The sequence below is a fragment of the Myodes glareolus genome, chromosome 2 (genome assembly GCF_982192425.1).
Source record: "Myodes glareolus chromosome 2, mMyoGla1.1, whole genome shotgun sequence".
NCBI classification, from domain to species: domain Eukaryota; kingdom Metazoa; phylum Chordata; class Mammalia; order Rodentia; family Cricetidae; genus Myodes; species Myodes glareolus.
The window spans coordinates 8,957,122-8,974,075 of NC_142027.1; the positions used below are offsets into that span (position 1 = coordinate 8,957,122).

General features: G+C 44.3%; 1 protein-coding gene across 4 annotated transcripts in view; it reads right to left on the bottom strand.

The window, feature by feature from the left end:
- The window catches only part of Itsn1 (intersectin 1), a 189,439-nt gene that overhangs the window by 86,786 nt on the left and 85,699 nt on the right, over positions 1-16,954 (bottom strand). For all 4 annotated transcript variants that reach the window (XM_087899157.1, XM_087899163.1, XM_087899147.1 and 1 more), the window contains exons 10-16: positions 16,730-16,867; positions 14,875-14,987; positions 13,192-13,454; positions 11,916-12,065; positions 11,377-11,517; positions 6,610-6,697; positions 6,169-6,308 (exon numbers count right to left, since the gene is read on the bottom strand). In XM_087899157.1, coding sequence (XP_087755283.1) covers positions 6,169-6,308; positions 6,610-6,697; positions 11,377-11,517; positions 11,916-12,065; positions 13,192-13,454; positions 14,875-14,987; positions 16,730-16,867 — 1,033 coding nt within the window. The remainder of the gene's footprint in view (positions 1-6,168; positions 6,309-6,609; positions 6,698-11,376; positions 11,518-11,915; positions 12,066-13,191; positions 13,455-14,874; positions 14,988-16,729; positions 16,868-16,954) is intronic.

A 16,954-nucleotide genomic window follows, 5' to 3' on the forward strand; every position in this document is an offset into this window, starting at 1 on the left:
GAATTCCAGCTACTTGTTTTACGCGTATTTTCAACATCCATCCGTCTGTCCATCCGTCTGTCTGTCTATCTACCATCTATCCATCCATCCATCCATCATCTATCTCATCTTATCTATCTGTCTGTCTGTCTGTCTATTGTGTATGTCATATATGGCAGTCAGAGGACAACTTCTAGGAGTTGGTTTCCTGCTTCTATCATGTGGGCTACAGGGATTGAATTCTTTTCTTCACTGAGCCACCTTGCTGGCACTCTTTGGAGTTTTAAGAGACAATAATAATTCCCAATTGAGTAATGAAATGAACAAACAAAAGAGAAAACAAGTTAATGAGCCCAGAAGATACAAAAACCTAAATCTGATGGAAAAATCTAAAAAGAATTGTTTGAAGACAGAAATATACATGGCCAAGGAAAACAAATATTCACTTAAGTCCAAATTATAAAGATTATTCACTAAAAATGGGAAGAGCACAGAGAATTTTTAATTTGTTATATAAGTTCTAAGGTCTATATTAATGTTTAAAAACATGTTCAGAACATTCCTTTTAGACTGAATTCCACACTCACCAATAGCAAGTACTATACCCCACACACAGCCGTGGGAGGCATCTGACCCTACGCTCTGCTACAGAAGAGAGAGCCAGGAGCCTTGCCCCAGGAAGCTTGCAATGCTCTGCTGCTTCCAGACAGAGAAAACCGACTTAGTGTGTCTTGAAAACTCTCAATTCCCTCTCCCACAACTGTCTCAGCTTCACGCGAGGAAATCTGCCGTTATAGTAGGTGTGTGCTACATACTATAGGATGCTAACTCTAAAGCATAAAGGTGTTGGGCAAATGAAGATAAGGAGGAGAAAAAAATGTTCAGGAGGCTGTCTTTGTTCCTCTATCTGATAACCTTTTCCTAAATATTTTACAACCTTATAGAAAAGGCCCATATTTTACCCACAAAAAACTCAACTGACCAAATCAGTCTGCTGGTGTGACACAGAATCTAATGCTTAATGCCTGCTGTCTGTTTTCCATCTGGGGAGCGGTCTAGTAATTGGTTCATACTCAAGGAATCTATATGAAGTTGCCACAATCAAAAGCTATCAGTTAAAGGATTTTATTATTTCTGGGCAGGAGTGGCCTTTTCCAAAGGACATGTACGTAAAAATAGAATTTCATGCTGAACAAAGGGAGAAGGTAAATGTGAAGCGGACAGACATCTGTCTGTCATGGAGGCACCACCGCTAGGTGCTTTCTCCCGCGGTCTCTCCAATCCTCTTTCTGCCACTGTTTCCCTCCTGATTTCTCAGTCTGTTCTGGGGTTCTTTCTCCCCTTGCTGCTAACATTCTGCCTCTCACCGCCTTCACAGTGAATGAGCCTGCCATGAAAGGCAGTGTGAAACCAGGAGCATGAAAGCCTTTCGTGAGCAAGCAGCCTCATTCACCACGACTGGCACTCACTTCAATATCCATTCAGTTCTTAGCTATCGGCATGGACAGAATCTCTGATGATCCTGCACTTAAAATAAGAAATCAGATTTCCTAAGTGTATTATGGACCATGATTCTTAGTTCTGAATCTTCCCTAAATACTCAGATTTCACTAAGAAATAAATAAAATACGGTCAGCTTTTGTAATAATGTACCAAGCGCAGCTCTGCCCATACATAATGGAAAAATACTCATAAAACTAATTGCCCTCTTTTACATTTTTATACTGTTAAATTCAATTATCTAAAATGTCTGTTATTAAGAGACTACAATACCTTGTCCTGCTTGTGATTTAGTGTTCACACCTCCTCACACACAACTTGCTGGGAGGGAAAAGCAAGTGTCCCCAATCATTACTATTAGCAAGACGTCTCAGGGCTCCCTGCTAGCGCCATCTCAGAGCCTGGGCACTCATCCGGAGGGCAGATTGAAGCACAGAGCAGGAGACTGTCACCATCCTGAGCCTGAGAAAGGCTGTTTGAGTAGGGCATGGAGACCTTTAGGAAGAAGTCTAAGTGGATGATGTGGCCAGAACTGTAAGGCTCCTCCCACTCTGCTTCCTCCATTGCCACTGACTAGAAGTTCAAACGTTTAAATGTTAAGATGTGTCCAGCAGCACTCAACCAACGTTTGAATGGGAAACACAAAGCCTCACCTCTCTGGGTGCTGGAGTCTCTGTATTTGATACACAGCAAAGTTTTATAAACTATAAGCCATGTTTATGCAACTACTCAACATTATGGTTAAAATATTGGAATATAATTAGACTGTCGGTGCCAAGGAAAACTGTTCCAATAGCCACTAACACTGTCAAAGACAAGGGGAGGTAGAGAGCTTCTTCGCAGTGTTATCGGAAGCTTTTCAGAACCATGATTTTGTATTTCTAAGCACTGTAAGTTGAAGAGCCCCCAATAATTATACACATGTCCCTATGTGTCCTTTAGATACCACAAATTGTCTGAAAAAGTTGAAACTTGATTTCCTGTAAAATGAGATATAGCAACAAAGTTACAGATTAAATCATTTAAAACTGGTATTTTTAAGAACATGAATTTGAGATGTTTGTTGTACATCAGATACATTTTATCAATAAAAATTTCTGGTAAATAAATTTGGACACTGAATGAAGATATAAGTAGTAATAACACAGCTGGGCACAGTGGCACAGGCCTTTAATCCCAGAACTCCTGAGAAAGAGGCAGGATATACTGAGTTCCAGAACAACCAGGGCTACACAGACAGAGCCTGTCTCAAAAGTAGAGGAGAGAGGAAGGGAGGAGGGAAGAGAGGGAGAGAGGAAAAGAAGGAGAGAGAGAGGAAAAGGGAGAGGGCGGGAGGGGGAAGGGAGGGAGAGAGGAAAAGAAGGACAGAGAGGAAGAGGGAGAGGGAGGGAGGGAGGGAAAGAGAGGGAGGGGGAGGAAGGGAGGAAGGGGGAGGAAGGGAGGAAGGGAGAGAGAGAGAGAGAGAATTTATAGCAGCAATGCTGGCTACTGACTCTGCCCCTGGGTAGTAGGGTACAGCCTGAATGGTTTATCTGACCATCGACTGTCCAGAGGCTGACTTAAAAAGTTCCCATCAAATCTTTTGAGTCTGAATTTTAGCCATGTCAAATCAGGAATCACCAGCGTAGGATCCCCCAGGTGTCAGGATGCTAAACTTCTGCCTCCCCCACTCTCCTTTATAGACAAAAGCAAGGTCTATGGCTTGGTGGTAATGCAAAGCTAAGATCATCCTGGGACTTTGTGGGATTGGTGGGTGAACCCCAGCCTTGCTCATGCTACCACTGGGCCATCTGTCCTCAACACTATACTGACAAGGGATCTACAGATGCATGGAAAGCAAAGAAGGAGCCTGCGTTTCCGAGAGAGCACTTGAGGACGTGTGTTAAAGCTGAGGTCACTCGCAGTGTCACTCTGAGAATGCCAGCTTACCAGGTTTTGCAGTCTAATATGCGGACTCCGATATGAAATAAAGGCCTGCTATCTGCCTACAGCAAGACACTGTTCTCTCTTTATTAAAGACTTGAAGCCTGCGGGGGTGGTGGCGGTGGCATACACCTTTAATCTCAGCACTCAGAAGGCAGAAGCAGGCGGATCTTTGTGAGTTTGAGGTCAACTTGGTTTACAGAGTGAGTTCTAGAACAGCCAGGACTACACAGAGAAACCCTGTCTCAAAAAAACTAAAAAGAAAAAAAAAAGACTTGAGAATTTCCACACTGTTTATCAGCTAGAGAGTATAGATGAGTAATTCTTCCTAAAATAAAGAATATGAGAAAAACCCTCAGAGGAAGAATGAATTTGAAGTAGACATTCTACACAAATGGACAAATTAGATTATGTGATTGTTATTTGCTTATAAAAAGAAAAAATAATAAACATCCTTAGTCTTTATTTCTCTGTCATAAAACTAGACAACTTATACCCGCCCATGCACAGTCTTACCCTGTACCAGGGTCCGATTATCCCCTTTGCGGCTTCTGAGTCCAACACTGCGTGGACAACTGCTTCACGTGGCCTCAGGGTCCTAGGCAACTCACTAAAGCTTTGTTGGGAGCCCAGACAGTGAATACCTTCATCCTTCTGCCTGGGGGACGAGCAACCTTCAGTAACATGAACCAAATCTGCTAGCTAGGTGTGTGGGATGACTGGACACTGGCCGTGCTCCTCTCTGGGCAAGACAGAAGTAAATCTTGCTCCATTTACTCCAGTGGCTCCGAAGCACTGCTGTATGGAGAGGACTCAAACACTAGGGTCAGGTCGGGGCTCCTGCTGATCTAATCCCTACAAGAAATGATGGTTGCTAATGAACACGTAGTCTCTCCTCAGGGAAGGTGCTTTGTGTATCTTCCAGTGTGGCGGAATAAAGAACAGCAGGAGACCACAAAGAAACCAAATGCTAACACAGCCCAGCCCCTCTGTTGTCTCAACAGAATGACAAATCTTTTGGTTCTGCAACAACGTTTCTGTTTTGGTTTCTACAGGCTTCACAGGGATCTTAGAAGCAACAAACTGAAGACAATAAAATACCTTCACCTGACCCTGCAAGTGGATGTCAGGCTACAAATAACACAGCTATGCTTGCATTTGCCACATGAACTTTACAGTTAATAAAAAGCCAAACAGGAATTAAAACGGCAGAAAGGTTATAATTTTAAAATAAGCATATTTGGGAAAAAACCAGTGTGTGGGGAAGCTAAAATTAGCCTTTGAGAACCTTTGATACCACAGGTATCGACAATTAAACACTAATTAGTCACAGAGCAACTCAGCCCTTTAAGGGTGTTGTTTTCTTTAGCAAAGGCAACAGTGGTGACTACCTATGGCATTTAATTCACAAATCCGAGCATTAGTTAAGTCTTTGCCTAGAGCTTCTTTCCTAACATCTGAAACTTGTCTTAGGTCAAACTTCTAGAAAAGTCATCAACTTTCAGGCAAAAAGCTGTGTTCTTTCCATGTTAGGGAGAAGCTGAGTAATACTCAGGGAGTTCTTGCAAACATTGTAAAAGTGTTTCAGTGTTAAATTATTTTTGCTTAAAACAGCGGTGAGTTACAATGGGAGCAAATGGGATCATGTTTACTGTACTTGTGGACAGAGAATGCACAGATGCACCTCCAATACTGATACGGCACACACACACTTTCATGTGCTCAAATACAGAACACAGGCAGTACACACACACACACACACACACACACACACGCTCAACACAAAAGTAATGTGAAAAAAAACCACTAAGTTGGCTAAATAGAACTCCCAAAGGGCAAGCACTTTCCTGGAATTGTACAATTGAGAAAGTTCATTACCCAACGCTGGAAGAACTGCACAAATATTTTAACTTGGATGTCTAGACAATCTGGCATGGACTCTCAATCCAGAGGGTAACAACAACAACAAAAAAATCTCAAATATGCTTCCTAATTTAAAAATTCTTTTTTAGCAGGAAAGAAATTTTGCTTCTTAGTATCAGAAGCTAAATGGCTCATACACAGTAAAGTATGAGAAATTTTAAGGTAGAAATCCAAAGCAAGTTATTTTTTAAAAAATGTAACATCCAATTTCTGATAAGAACATAAAAGCTACCTAAATCTAAAACAATATATATTAATTATTATAAGAAGTGGGTTTTTCTATCCTGCTTTGAACTCACAGAGAGTCACCTGCCTTAGCCTCTGAGTTCTGAGATTAAAGGCGTATATTATCACACCCAATGTAAGTCTATATTATTGAGACAATAAAACACCAGACTAGAAAGAGGCTTTTTTTGTGGTGTCTCCCCGAGTTATTGTGCAGTGTGACAAAACCACCGACAGCCATGCCCCCACTAAGCAGCAAAGTTAAAAGACATTTAAAAATGAAAGGTGACAAAACAAGTCTAAACTTAAGCACGATATTAAAGGAATGGCAGAAAAATCCCAATTTTAAACAAAAGCATCCGAACACATGAAAGAGAGCACATGGGGCCTTATTCTTGTATGTGGTGTGGTTAATAACAGGCAAAGAGAAAGAAATCTGTAAAACTATAACGTGGAGCAGGGCCAATCCCACAGCCCTAACGTACAGACGGCAAAGAAGGTGGGTGACATGCGCTGGACGGAAGGCCTGAACCACTGTGCACAAACCGGGGCAACAAATCTGCCTGGGATTCAGCATCACCTCATCGTCACGGGGTAGGGCACACACACAGGAGTCACCTTCAGCTGGTTGTTGAAGACATCGATCTCCTGTAGCTTTGACCTGGTCTCTCGCTCCACCTCGTCCAGCTGTTCTCGGAGCTGCTGCCGGGCCAGCTCTTTGGCTTCCAAGGCTCTTTTGAGGGTAAGAAGCGAATCTCCTATTGCAGAAGAACACAGGAGACAGACAGAGCCTTAGCTAGCAGGGAGGAGCATGCCAGACCTTCACATCACTGGAGGGATTCCTGCTGACAAAGGGGGGGTGGTGGAAGCTGAGGAACACTACTAAGGGATAAAAACAAACGCATGGCCGACACGAGGCCTGAGGAAAGGGCGGTCATACTTAAGACACCTTGTAGTGCTCGGGACGCTAAGGAAGGCACAGCTCTGGCTCTGAGGCAGGCCTGGTCTACACAGCAAAACTGTCTCTAAAGGTCAAACAGATGAAGAAGTAACACCCACTATGCAAACTGTTCTGCTGAACTTGCTTTAATTGGTCATTGAGTATCTGTTTTTCTGGAATAAGTCTTCCAAGCGTTTGCTGAGATTCCTAGGAGAGAGAGAGGGGGGAAAAACAGCAGTGAATGACTGAATCTCAGAAAAGCCAGCACCATCCCGGATCTTTTAGGCACTGAACTGCCATTCTCACCAAGGAACTAACTAACGGCCAGATGCTTTTTCCCTAGGATGAAGTAAAGACAGCTTCCCTGGTTCTGCTTATGAGGCTGCTGACATACTGGATATTTGTAAGATTTAGACAATGTAATCCCAGTAGGTCTGAGAGAGACTCAAGCTCTCTGGAGTGCAGAGCTCCGGCGCGGATGCTGGGGATGAGGTACCCACCGCTCTGTTGTGCGCGCTGGTACTCAGTACACGGCACTGAAGTAGGCCACAGAACTCAGGAGGACACTGGCCATAGCTAGGATTCTAGATGCCGCCCATGTTTTCCATCACACAGAAATTTTAAACATAGAAGTCCTGAACCAACCTCTTTTTTCTTTTTTCTTCTTTAAACTGGCATAAGAAAAAAGCTAAAACCACACTGTATAAAGAAGGCTATTTGGAGTTCTGACGGGTAAGGTGCCAAGCACAGTATTTGTTTAAGTTCAGCTGAAATGATCTTGTAGTCACTTTAGTAAACCGGCAGCCTTGCTGATTTACTTGACATTTATTTTTACCTTAGGGAGAAAAATGACTCTTGCTGTGAGAAACAAATACCTAAGGAAGAATTTCCTGCTGAGGCTCCAAACCAGACTCTTTGGAACCCACCTGCAGACACACACACACCAGCGTCTGCGGGATGAGTCCTGGGCCTGCATGGTAGGAGGTTAACTCAACAGAGAGGCTTCAGGAAGCTCCCAGGCTATGGGTAACCCACTGCAAGACTTTCACAAAACAAAACACACAGCAATCTTTGTCCCAGGAAGCAAACCCCACACAGCTGTTCCTTTACTTGCTCTGCTTCTTAGCAACCCACTCCCCAAAGTTCCTTTCTTGACCCAAGATGAAGAAGCATCAAGAAGAACCCTGTTCCAACCACTGGGAGTGTCTCACTCATGCAAACAACACTTTAAAATTCATAACTCAGGCTGAACATGGCTCAAGGGTAAGATGGTCCAGTGTTTTGCAGAGGACCCAAGTTTGATCCCCAGCTGTTCACGTTAGGGTTTCCATTGCTGTGAAGAGATACCAGGACCACAACAACTCTTATAAAGCAAAGACATTTAATTGGGGTGGCTTACAGTTCAAGTTCAGTTCATTATAATTATGGTGGGAAACCTGGCAGCATGCAGGCAGACATGATGCTAGAGAAGGAGCTAAGAGGCCTACACTTGATCTGCAGGCAGAAGGAAGACTGTTGCCAATTTATGGCTAACTGGAGTGTTTGAAACCTCAAAGCCCACCTCCACAGTGACACACTTCCTCCAACAAGGCCACACCCTCTAATTGTGCCACTTCCTGTGGACCAAGCACTCATACACATGAGTCTTTGAGGTCATTCCTATTCAAACCACCATACCAGTACTCAGCTCCTAACTGCCTATAACTCCAGCTGTAGGGAATCTTTCTTTCTCTCACTTTCTTATTTATTTATTTGTTTACTTGTTTATTTACTATTTATTTATTGAGGCAAGGTTTTTCTGCCTCAATCCAGGCAAGGTAGCCTGGCTGTGATGGAACTAGCTCTGTAGACCAGGCCTTGAACTCAGAGATCCACCTGCCTCTGCCTCCTGACTACTGGGATTAAAGGTGTGTGCCACCACCACGTGGCTGTAAGGAAAATCTTCCAGACTTAACACCTGTACACTGAAGACTAAAAAATACGCCTGAAACAGGTATTGACACAAAGACAGGCCATGTGATTAGATATCGTTAAGACAACAAATCTTTTCAGATTATATCATCTATAAATGTGATGGAATTCACAAAAGTCTAAAATTAAAAAAAAAACCTAACAAGCTATTCCTACAATTTATTTGGAAATGTAAAGAACTAAGAACAGGAGGGCTGGAGAGAAGGCTCAGTGGCTAAGAGCACTGACTGCTCTTCCAGAGGACCTGGGTTCAATTCCCAGCATACACATGGCAGTTTGCAACTGTCTGTAACTCCAGTTCCAGGGGATTTGACACCTTCACACCAATTCACATAAAATAAAGTTAAATTATATATATATATATATATATATATATATATATATATATATATATATAACTAAGAACAGACATAAGGAAAATCTGGGCGGTGGTGGCACATGCCTTCAATCCCAGCACTCGGGAGGCAGAGGCAGGTGGATCTCTCTGAGTTTGAGGCCTGGTCTACAGAGCGAGTTCCAGGATAGGCTCCAAAGCTATAGAGAAACCCTATCTTAAATAAAAAGGGGGGGGGGCGATAACAACAGAGAATTCATACTACTTACAGCCATAATTATCAACAGGCTGGGAGAAAGTACAGGCAGAGCAATCCAAAACAGACCTCTATAAGAATATTCAATTACCTCTCAACAGCTACCAAGGAACTTCAAAGGGAGAGTTCAATAAATGATGCTGAGTATCTATAAATATGGACAACAGATCAATCTTAACCTGTATGTAATAATCAACTTGAAATGGATTTGGACCCAACCACAAGGAAGTCCTCAAAGAAAGCACAGACTTATCTCACTGGTGATGGGAGGAATCAATGATTTCTTAGAACCAAAGGAAAATTTAGCAAACTGAGCCTTATCAAATGCAAAACATCTGCCCTTTAGAAAAAACACAGAAATGATAAACAAGTTGGGGCGCGTAGGTACACGCCTGTGAAACTCGGAAAGAAAGGAGAGACTCCAGCGACTGCCACAGGCATGAAGCATGTGGGAACAGAGCTGGCCTAGTCTACAGACACTTTCAGACCAGCCAGGACACACGGTACTACCCTGTCTCAAAAACCAAACAAACAAAACACAACAAACAAAAGAAGTAAGTGAAGGCTGGGGGTAGAATGGTTGAAGATATATACCTGCAAAACAAGTTATCTGACAAATAGCTGGTTAAAAACAACACAAGGAGCCCACCGTTCTTCAATCCAATAAAAATGGATGAAAGATTTGTTCAAGTGCTTCAAGAAAACACAAAGACACACGCCAATACACATCCCAACTGGCACAGGATAGCACTAGCAGGCGGAGACACACAAACTAAAGTCACAGGGCTATATTCCCAACAGAAGTGGAAAAATTCAAAGTAACAAATGCTGGTGAGGACAGGGAACAGCCACGCCACTCACCAACACGCTGGTCAGAAAGTAAGTGTGCAAACACCACCAACAGCCACTCATGAAACTCATGAGGAACAGCAATTCACATTGAACAGTTTCCCCAAGAGCAGAGCATCTGTCTACACAAGACGTGCACAGAAATTCTCATTGCAGGTTTACCCAGAAAAAATCCCAAGCCGGGGCCAGCATGTTGGCTTGGGGGGTGGATGTTCCAAGCCTGACAACCTGAAGCCACACGGTAGATATCTACATGCACTGTGCCCACACACTCACATATAATAAAAATGTAGTAAAAAAAAAAATGTTAAACTCTACAACTGGATAAACGGTGGAATGCTACCTAGAGACTAGAAAGGGAATCTACTAGCCACTCAGTGTGACTAAATCCCCTAGCCAAGGTGCTGAGAGAAAAAGTCCGACACAGACGCATTTCAAAGGACAGACAACCTACAGATAATGGCAGCATCCAGTGATGCCCCTATAGTTCAATCTTTGATAGCAAGGCAAGTGATGACATCACACATCTGGACAGGCAGATGGAGGCAGAAATGCTAACAGCATTCCACTGAATCCACACTAGTCATCTCCATGGTCGCTTCACATAACTACCGAAACGCTTGATCCTAGTAATCACCACAGTAAACCAACATCCCACTGATGGACAACAGTCCCCTGGGACCTGCTTCCCACCTGCTCCACCCAGCAGTCCGGGTGCTGTCACTCTGGAACTGCCCCCCACCCCCGCCCCAGCCTGGGGTGACCTCAGGACAGACACTGCTCTTCCCTGCCTGGAGTTTTGAGCTCCTCATCAGTTTCAGGTCTTCGTTCAAAAGCTATCCTCACAGAAGAGCCTGTCCAGCAGACCTGAGTTAAGCTAAAAATTTTCCTAGTACCTAGGTTCCTCCTCTCCCGTTCCCACTCAGCCAGTGGGATCTGAAACCTTCTGTGTAAACTCTACACCCTGAAATGCTTTTTGAAGATTGGCAAGAAGCCTCAAGTGGAAAATTCAACACCTGGCCTGAGAGTTACAAACATCACAAAATTATTTTCAAGTTCTGCATATAAGGAATATATATGCACCATAAAGTTCATATCTAAATAGACTGGGCTCCTTTCCCTAAGATACTCAGTATACATATGCAAATATTCTGAAGTCAAAAAAAAAGAAAACCTAGAATCTTAAGCAGCTCTGGCCCTGGGCGCTGTGGGAGAGAGAAACTCACTCATTACATACTTTACTACGTGGTTAGTGACCTCCACCCTACAGAGAACACCATCTCTGCTGCTCACTGCTGCAGACTCTGGGCCCACACATGTTCAGCAAGAGTTGTTAGTTTACTGGGAAGCCACCCCTCAGGCAAAGACCCAACCTAACTATTTCCTCTTGCCCCCCACCCCATGCCCAATGAACAGTGGGGATGAATAATGAATAATGAATAAGTAAATGAATTAAAATCCAGGCACGGAATTCACCTGTAGTTGCTGCTGTAAGTGGGTGATTTCGGCAATTCTCAGCTCTCTCGACTTGTTTGTGCTCTCAATTTCCTGCCTTTGGGTTGTCAGTCGACATCTGATATCCTGAAGTTTTCCTTCTAGCTGATGCTTTTTGTCATTCTTTAACAAATGAAAGACAGCAGGGGTAAGGGTGATGGCTAATGTCCCCTGTGCTAGGCTGACGTCCCCTGCGCTGGGCTGATGTCCCCTGTGCTAGGCTGACGTCCCCTGCTCTGGGCTGATGTCCCCTGGGCTGGGCTGATATCCCCTGTTCTGGGCTGATGTCCCCTGCTCTGGGCTGATGTCCCCTGCTCTGGACTGATGTCCCCTGCTCTGGTTGGTGCCCCTGCTCTGGGCTGATGTCCCCTGCTCTGGGCTGATGTCCCCTGCTCTGGGCTGATGTCCCCTGCTCTGGTTGATGCCCCTGCTCTGGGCTGATGTCCCCTGTGCTGGACTGATGTCCCCTGGGCTGGACTGATGTCCCCTGTGTTGGGCTGAGCCTAAAGATGGGCACTCACCAGAGCTTCTAACTCGAACTCCAGAGTCTTCCTCCTCGCCTTCAGGACGACAATGCCCTCCTGCTCTTTGTTCCTCTGATTCAGGAGTTCTTGTCTCCGGTTCCGCTCCCATTCAAGTTGTCGCTGCCGTTCAAGTTCCCGTTTTGCGGCCTGTGGTTACAGCTTATTAGTTTCTTAATCCTAACACCATGCGATGTTTCTTACCGTCTAGGAAGCCCCTCCTTCTAAAGGTGAAATACCGCACTGTCAGAGCTCACATAGCACCAGGTTCTGACTATGAGACATACGACAGAGCCTCTCACACTGGAGCCCATTCTTCTTGCCTCCCAGAAAGCATGGTGGACTATGTAAATGTGTCGTCCTTGTTTACAGACTCAAGGAAGAAGGGTATTTTTCTTATCTAGCAAAAATCAAACTAAAATCCTCAAGGGCAAAAACAAATAAACTTGATTTTCTCCTCTTAAAAGAGAAGTTACTACATATAAGTTGAATGGTTCTTGTCCAGATGACGATATGGACCAGAAGTGTTTCTGGTTCCTGAGGTGTCTGCATGGGCTTCACTGGTTAACCTTCCCTAATGTGAAAGTCCCAAATCTAACTTTCTGAGTGGACGTTTTAAGCATAAAAGCTGTAGTCTCAAAGTGTCAACTAGTCTACACTGACTGCTTGGTAGAGCTCACGTGCTCAGTGTGGCTGCCTCTCACTTAGCAAGCTCTAGATTACGCTGCGATGCCCTGAGGACACACAGCAGAGGGTCACTCTGTTTCTCCAGGAACTACAGATGTCACCATCTGCTTAGCGCTGCTGTGTTCAGTCCCCAGCACCACACAAACACAAAACCCTGTTAGCATGTGTACATATGTGCTCGAACAGAAAGCTCCTAATGACAACATACTTTTTCTAAAGCAATAACTAGAAGAGGAAACCAAAACATATTTTTAATAAGGAAAGACTTCTCTTTACATTGTATTCACGTGGAAGAACAGCAGCATTGCTTTTGCAGCAATATACTCAAACAAGAAGGACAGAGAAGGAGCCGATTCCCCTATCCAGGTCTAGCACCAAATTCACCACTTCTACGGAAAGGTAAATAAAGACAGTATGTAAGCAGCAATTCCCAGGCACTGGGAGGGGACTGGGTGGGGAGCAGCTGGTCAGTGGGCCATGGATGTTCTGGGATAGCGACCACTGGACAACTCTAGATGCACTGCAACTCACAAGAAAAAGAACAGTGTGCCTGAACGCGACCCCAGACGCAGGGAGTTCCTTTGCCCACCTCTCGCCTCTCGATTTCTTTCCTCCTTTCCTCCTCTCTCTGCCGCTCCAGTTCCCGCTGCTTCTCCAGCTGCTTCTCCAGCTCCAGCTGTCTTTTGCGCTCCTGTTCCTGGCGCTCCCGCTCTTTCCTCTCTTGCTCGGCGCGCTCCAGCTGAGCCAAACGCTCCTGCTCTTTGCGCTGCTGCTCCAGGAGGGCTTGCCTGCGCTTCTCCAGCTCCAGATTGCCACGTTCAAAATTCTCCCGCTTCTTGTCCTCAAATGTTACTTTAAAACAAAGGGGACATCAATAATGAAAAGAATAGTCACTTTCAAAGAAAGACTCAGAAGCATACTTTCAGTTTCAACCCAAACCCAAAACTGCCCAAGGTCCTTATAATCTCCTAGGTGTGGAGGAGGGAGAAGAGTGCAAAGCCAAAATACTCTGCCAAGGTCCTCTCCTGTTTTAAGGCCATAAACGAATGTTTACTGCCAACAGAAAGAAACAATTCCAAATCTAAGAATTCTTGTATTTATTTGAGGACGACACTTCATTTCCACGGAACCCTACACAAGCAGTCCCTACACAAGAAGTGACGACTCGTTCTATGGAGGTGTGTTCCACTACTGTTCCCCATCCTGGCCAGCCATAGCTTGGCCTGAGCGCGCGAGCGCGCGCGCGCACACACACACACACACACACACACACACACACACACACACACGCTTCGGTCACTGGAGTGACACATACCTGAAATCTCAGAACACACAGGACTCAGGAAGGAAGATACTTGTGTCTCACAAGCCCCCACTCTAAAACTAGTATAGTACTCCTGAGAGTATAATCACAGTGATATTTAAATTTTTCACTGTACGTAACACACAGCCTAGCTCATAGATCATTTACAACAAGTATTTTAGCATTACACATAATTGAAAAGCAGTTTAATCAGCTGAAGAGTGAGTGCCTCAGTCAATCAATTAACTGGGAAGCACTGAAAATACAGCCAAGAGACACTAGCAAAGTGGTTATGACAAAGAGACTTATCAATAATTTCAACTGCTTCTTAGTATCATTATCATCTCATTAATAATTCAGAGTCATCTCATTTCAGACTAACTTAATAGCATAATAGATTTGCCATTGAAAATGAGGGTTACTTAAAATCAGTTCACATTAATATTAATATACTCTCCTTCTGTTTCCAAGTCCCCAGATCTCCTAGACTAGCAAAAGAAAATACCAATAGGTGACTCAATCTGTTACTATGGCATTGTTGATACCAAGAAACTGTCTTAACACCAAAGTTAAGTGCTATGGATTTCATGGGTGACATTCATAGAAGTTTTTGTCTTTTTTCTTTTCTTTTTTTTTTTTTGTTTTTGTTTTTCCAGACATGTTTTCTGTATTGGCTGTCCTGAAACTTGCTCTGTAGCCCAGGCTGTCCTCAAATTCACAGAGATCCACCTGCCTCTGTCTCTGAGTACTTGGATTAAAGGCATGCGCACCACCACTGCCAGGCTACTGTTACAGAAGTTTTATTTCACGGCAGGTGCATCAGCAGAGTACACAACAATTCCATTGCTGACAGTGGTTCCAAAGGTGTCTGTCTCCTGCCTATGGGCAGCTGAAGAATCGGCCAAGTGCCAGAAACTAAGCTCATTGCCATTTCTGCCATCCATCAGCCAATCGGCTGTGGCCGCTCACCGGGTAGCTTCTTCTCTAACTGCTGCTCATCCTCTGAAGCCGGCTCCTCGGGCAACCTCTGATCCACAGACGAAGAGCTTATGACGGACATCCCACTGCCGGAGCGAACCCTTCTGCAGAAAGAAAGGAAGGACAGGAAGGGCTGACTAGAGCACACCCTGGAGCAGGTGTCAGTGAGAGTGAGAAAAGGCTGAGATTTGCTTTTCTCTAACTTATAAAGGTTTTTAAATGGGCATTTAGATGCCATCAGATTCCGAGTGCCAAACTTGCTCACAATGTCGCTCATCCTTAGAGATGCAGCCCAGTGGTGGCACATGCCAGGATGTACAAGATCCTGATGTCGCTCATCGTTAGAGATGCAGCCCGGTGGTGGCACATGCCAGGATGTACAAGATCCTGGATGTCGCTCATCGTTAGAGATGCAGCCCGGTGGTGGCACATGCCAGGATATACAAGATCCTGGATGTTGATCCTAGCACTCTCCAAACCATCGCGGTCCCAGAACCAGTAAAACATTTAGAATTGCCATGAGTTAGAACAGGGCTGAATACATAACCACGCAGTAAGTGTTAGTGGCTATTACCATTACCCTTGGAAGTAATTCTCAGCTTCTCCAAGGAAGGCAACAGTGCAGCTAACTGGGACTAACACTTTTCCCTTTAGAAACTCTACTTTAGACCCCCTACACACAAAATATATTTATAATTCTGAAAACAAATCGACTCATTTATTAATAAATGTCACATTAAACCCTCAACCTCTGTCTTTGAAAACAACCTCTCGGCCAGGTGGTGGTGACACATGCCTTTAATTCCAGCAGAAGGCAGAGACCGGTGGATCTCTAAGAGTTCAAGGCCATCCTGGTCTCCAGAGTGAGTTCTAGGATAGCCAAGGCTACAGAGTGAGATCCTGTCAAAAAAACAAAACAATTCTCTCTTCTTTTTAATGCTTTCTTTTAAACACCACCTTGAGATGTTCAGTTTCTCTCATGGGTTCCTAAAGCTGAGGGGTTTTGCTGCCTGCTGCTTTCTTCCTGTGTGATTCCCTACCTTGCTCCCAGAACCACACAGAAGCAGATACTGATGGCTCTGTGGCTCATTTTAGAGAGTCTGTGCCCAAGTCTCCCCTGAGAGCTAAGGACTCTGAATATAAGTGTAGATCTTATTTGTCTTTTGTTCAGTAAATGGACCATTCTGGGATGCTGTGTTCACACATGACAGGTGCGAGTGGGGATGACAATCCCTGCAGGCTTCTCCTGACTATATCTCGTGGGCACTCTTGACATCTCTACTGAGTATGTTTCAGCCAGGATAATTTTTAAGAATTACCTTCCTGATTATAATTTCTACAGTGCCAGCATTTTGTTCCCTCTTGAATGTGCATGATTGGCAGGTGTGACCTCTGATTTCCGACATGCCTCCCGTTTGTTCTCTGTCATCGTGTGAGTATAATTTCTGGGGAGCTTCAGTGACAGATGGGCACAAAACGGGCAACGCTGGACTTTCACTTGATGCTTTTACTATATGGAATGTGCAAGTGCTTAGGAGAATGGAACAGGACCAGGGCCAGCGCTGACCTAAAGGCACTTCTTTCGGACAGTTCATCTTCGTGCCAGGAAAAGGAAACAGCCAAGATTGGAATCCATGCAAATTCCTTCAAGAATCAAGTGTTACGGGGGCTGAAGAGTACTGACTGCTCTTCCAGAGGAACCGGGTTCAATTCCCAGCACCCACATGGCAGCTCACAACTGTCTGAAGATCCAGTTGCAGGGGGTCTGACACCTTCACACCAATGCACATGAAATAAAAAGTTAAATAAACCATAAAAAAATATTAAAGAATGAAGTGTTACTTACCTAAAGGAAGGAGGAATGTATTCTGGAGGCAGAACAGGTGGCAGGGGTTGGCCAGACATGGCAACATCAATTAGGTGCATAGCCAGGATAAATTCTTCTGCTGTGAGTTTTCCGTCTTGATCAATGTCAGAAAGATTCCTAATTCAAAAAATTCACGCAATCCAGTTCAGGAAAATGCATGCTTCTTACGGTTCACCAGTGATCTGCAAATCCTACTTCCTGACT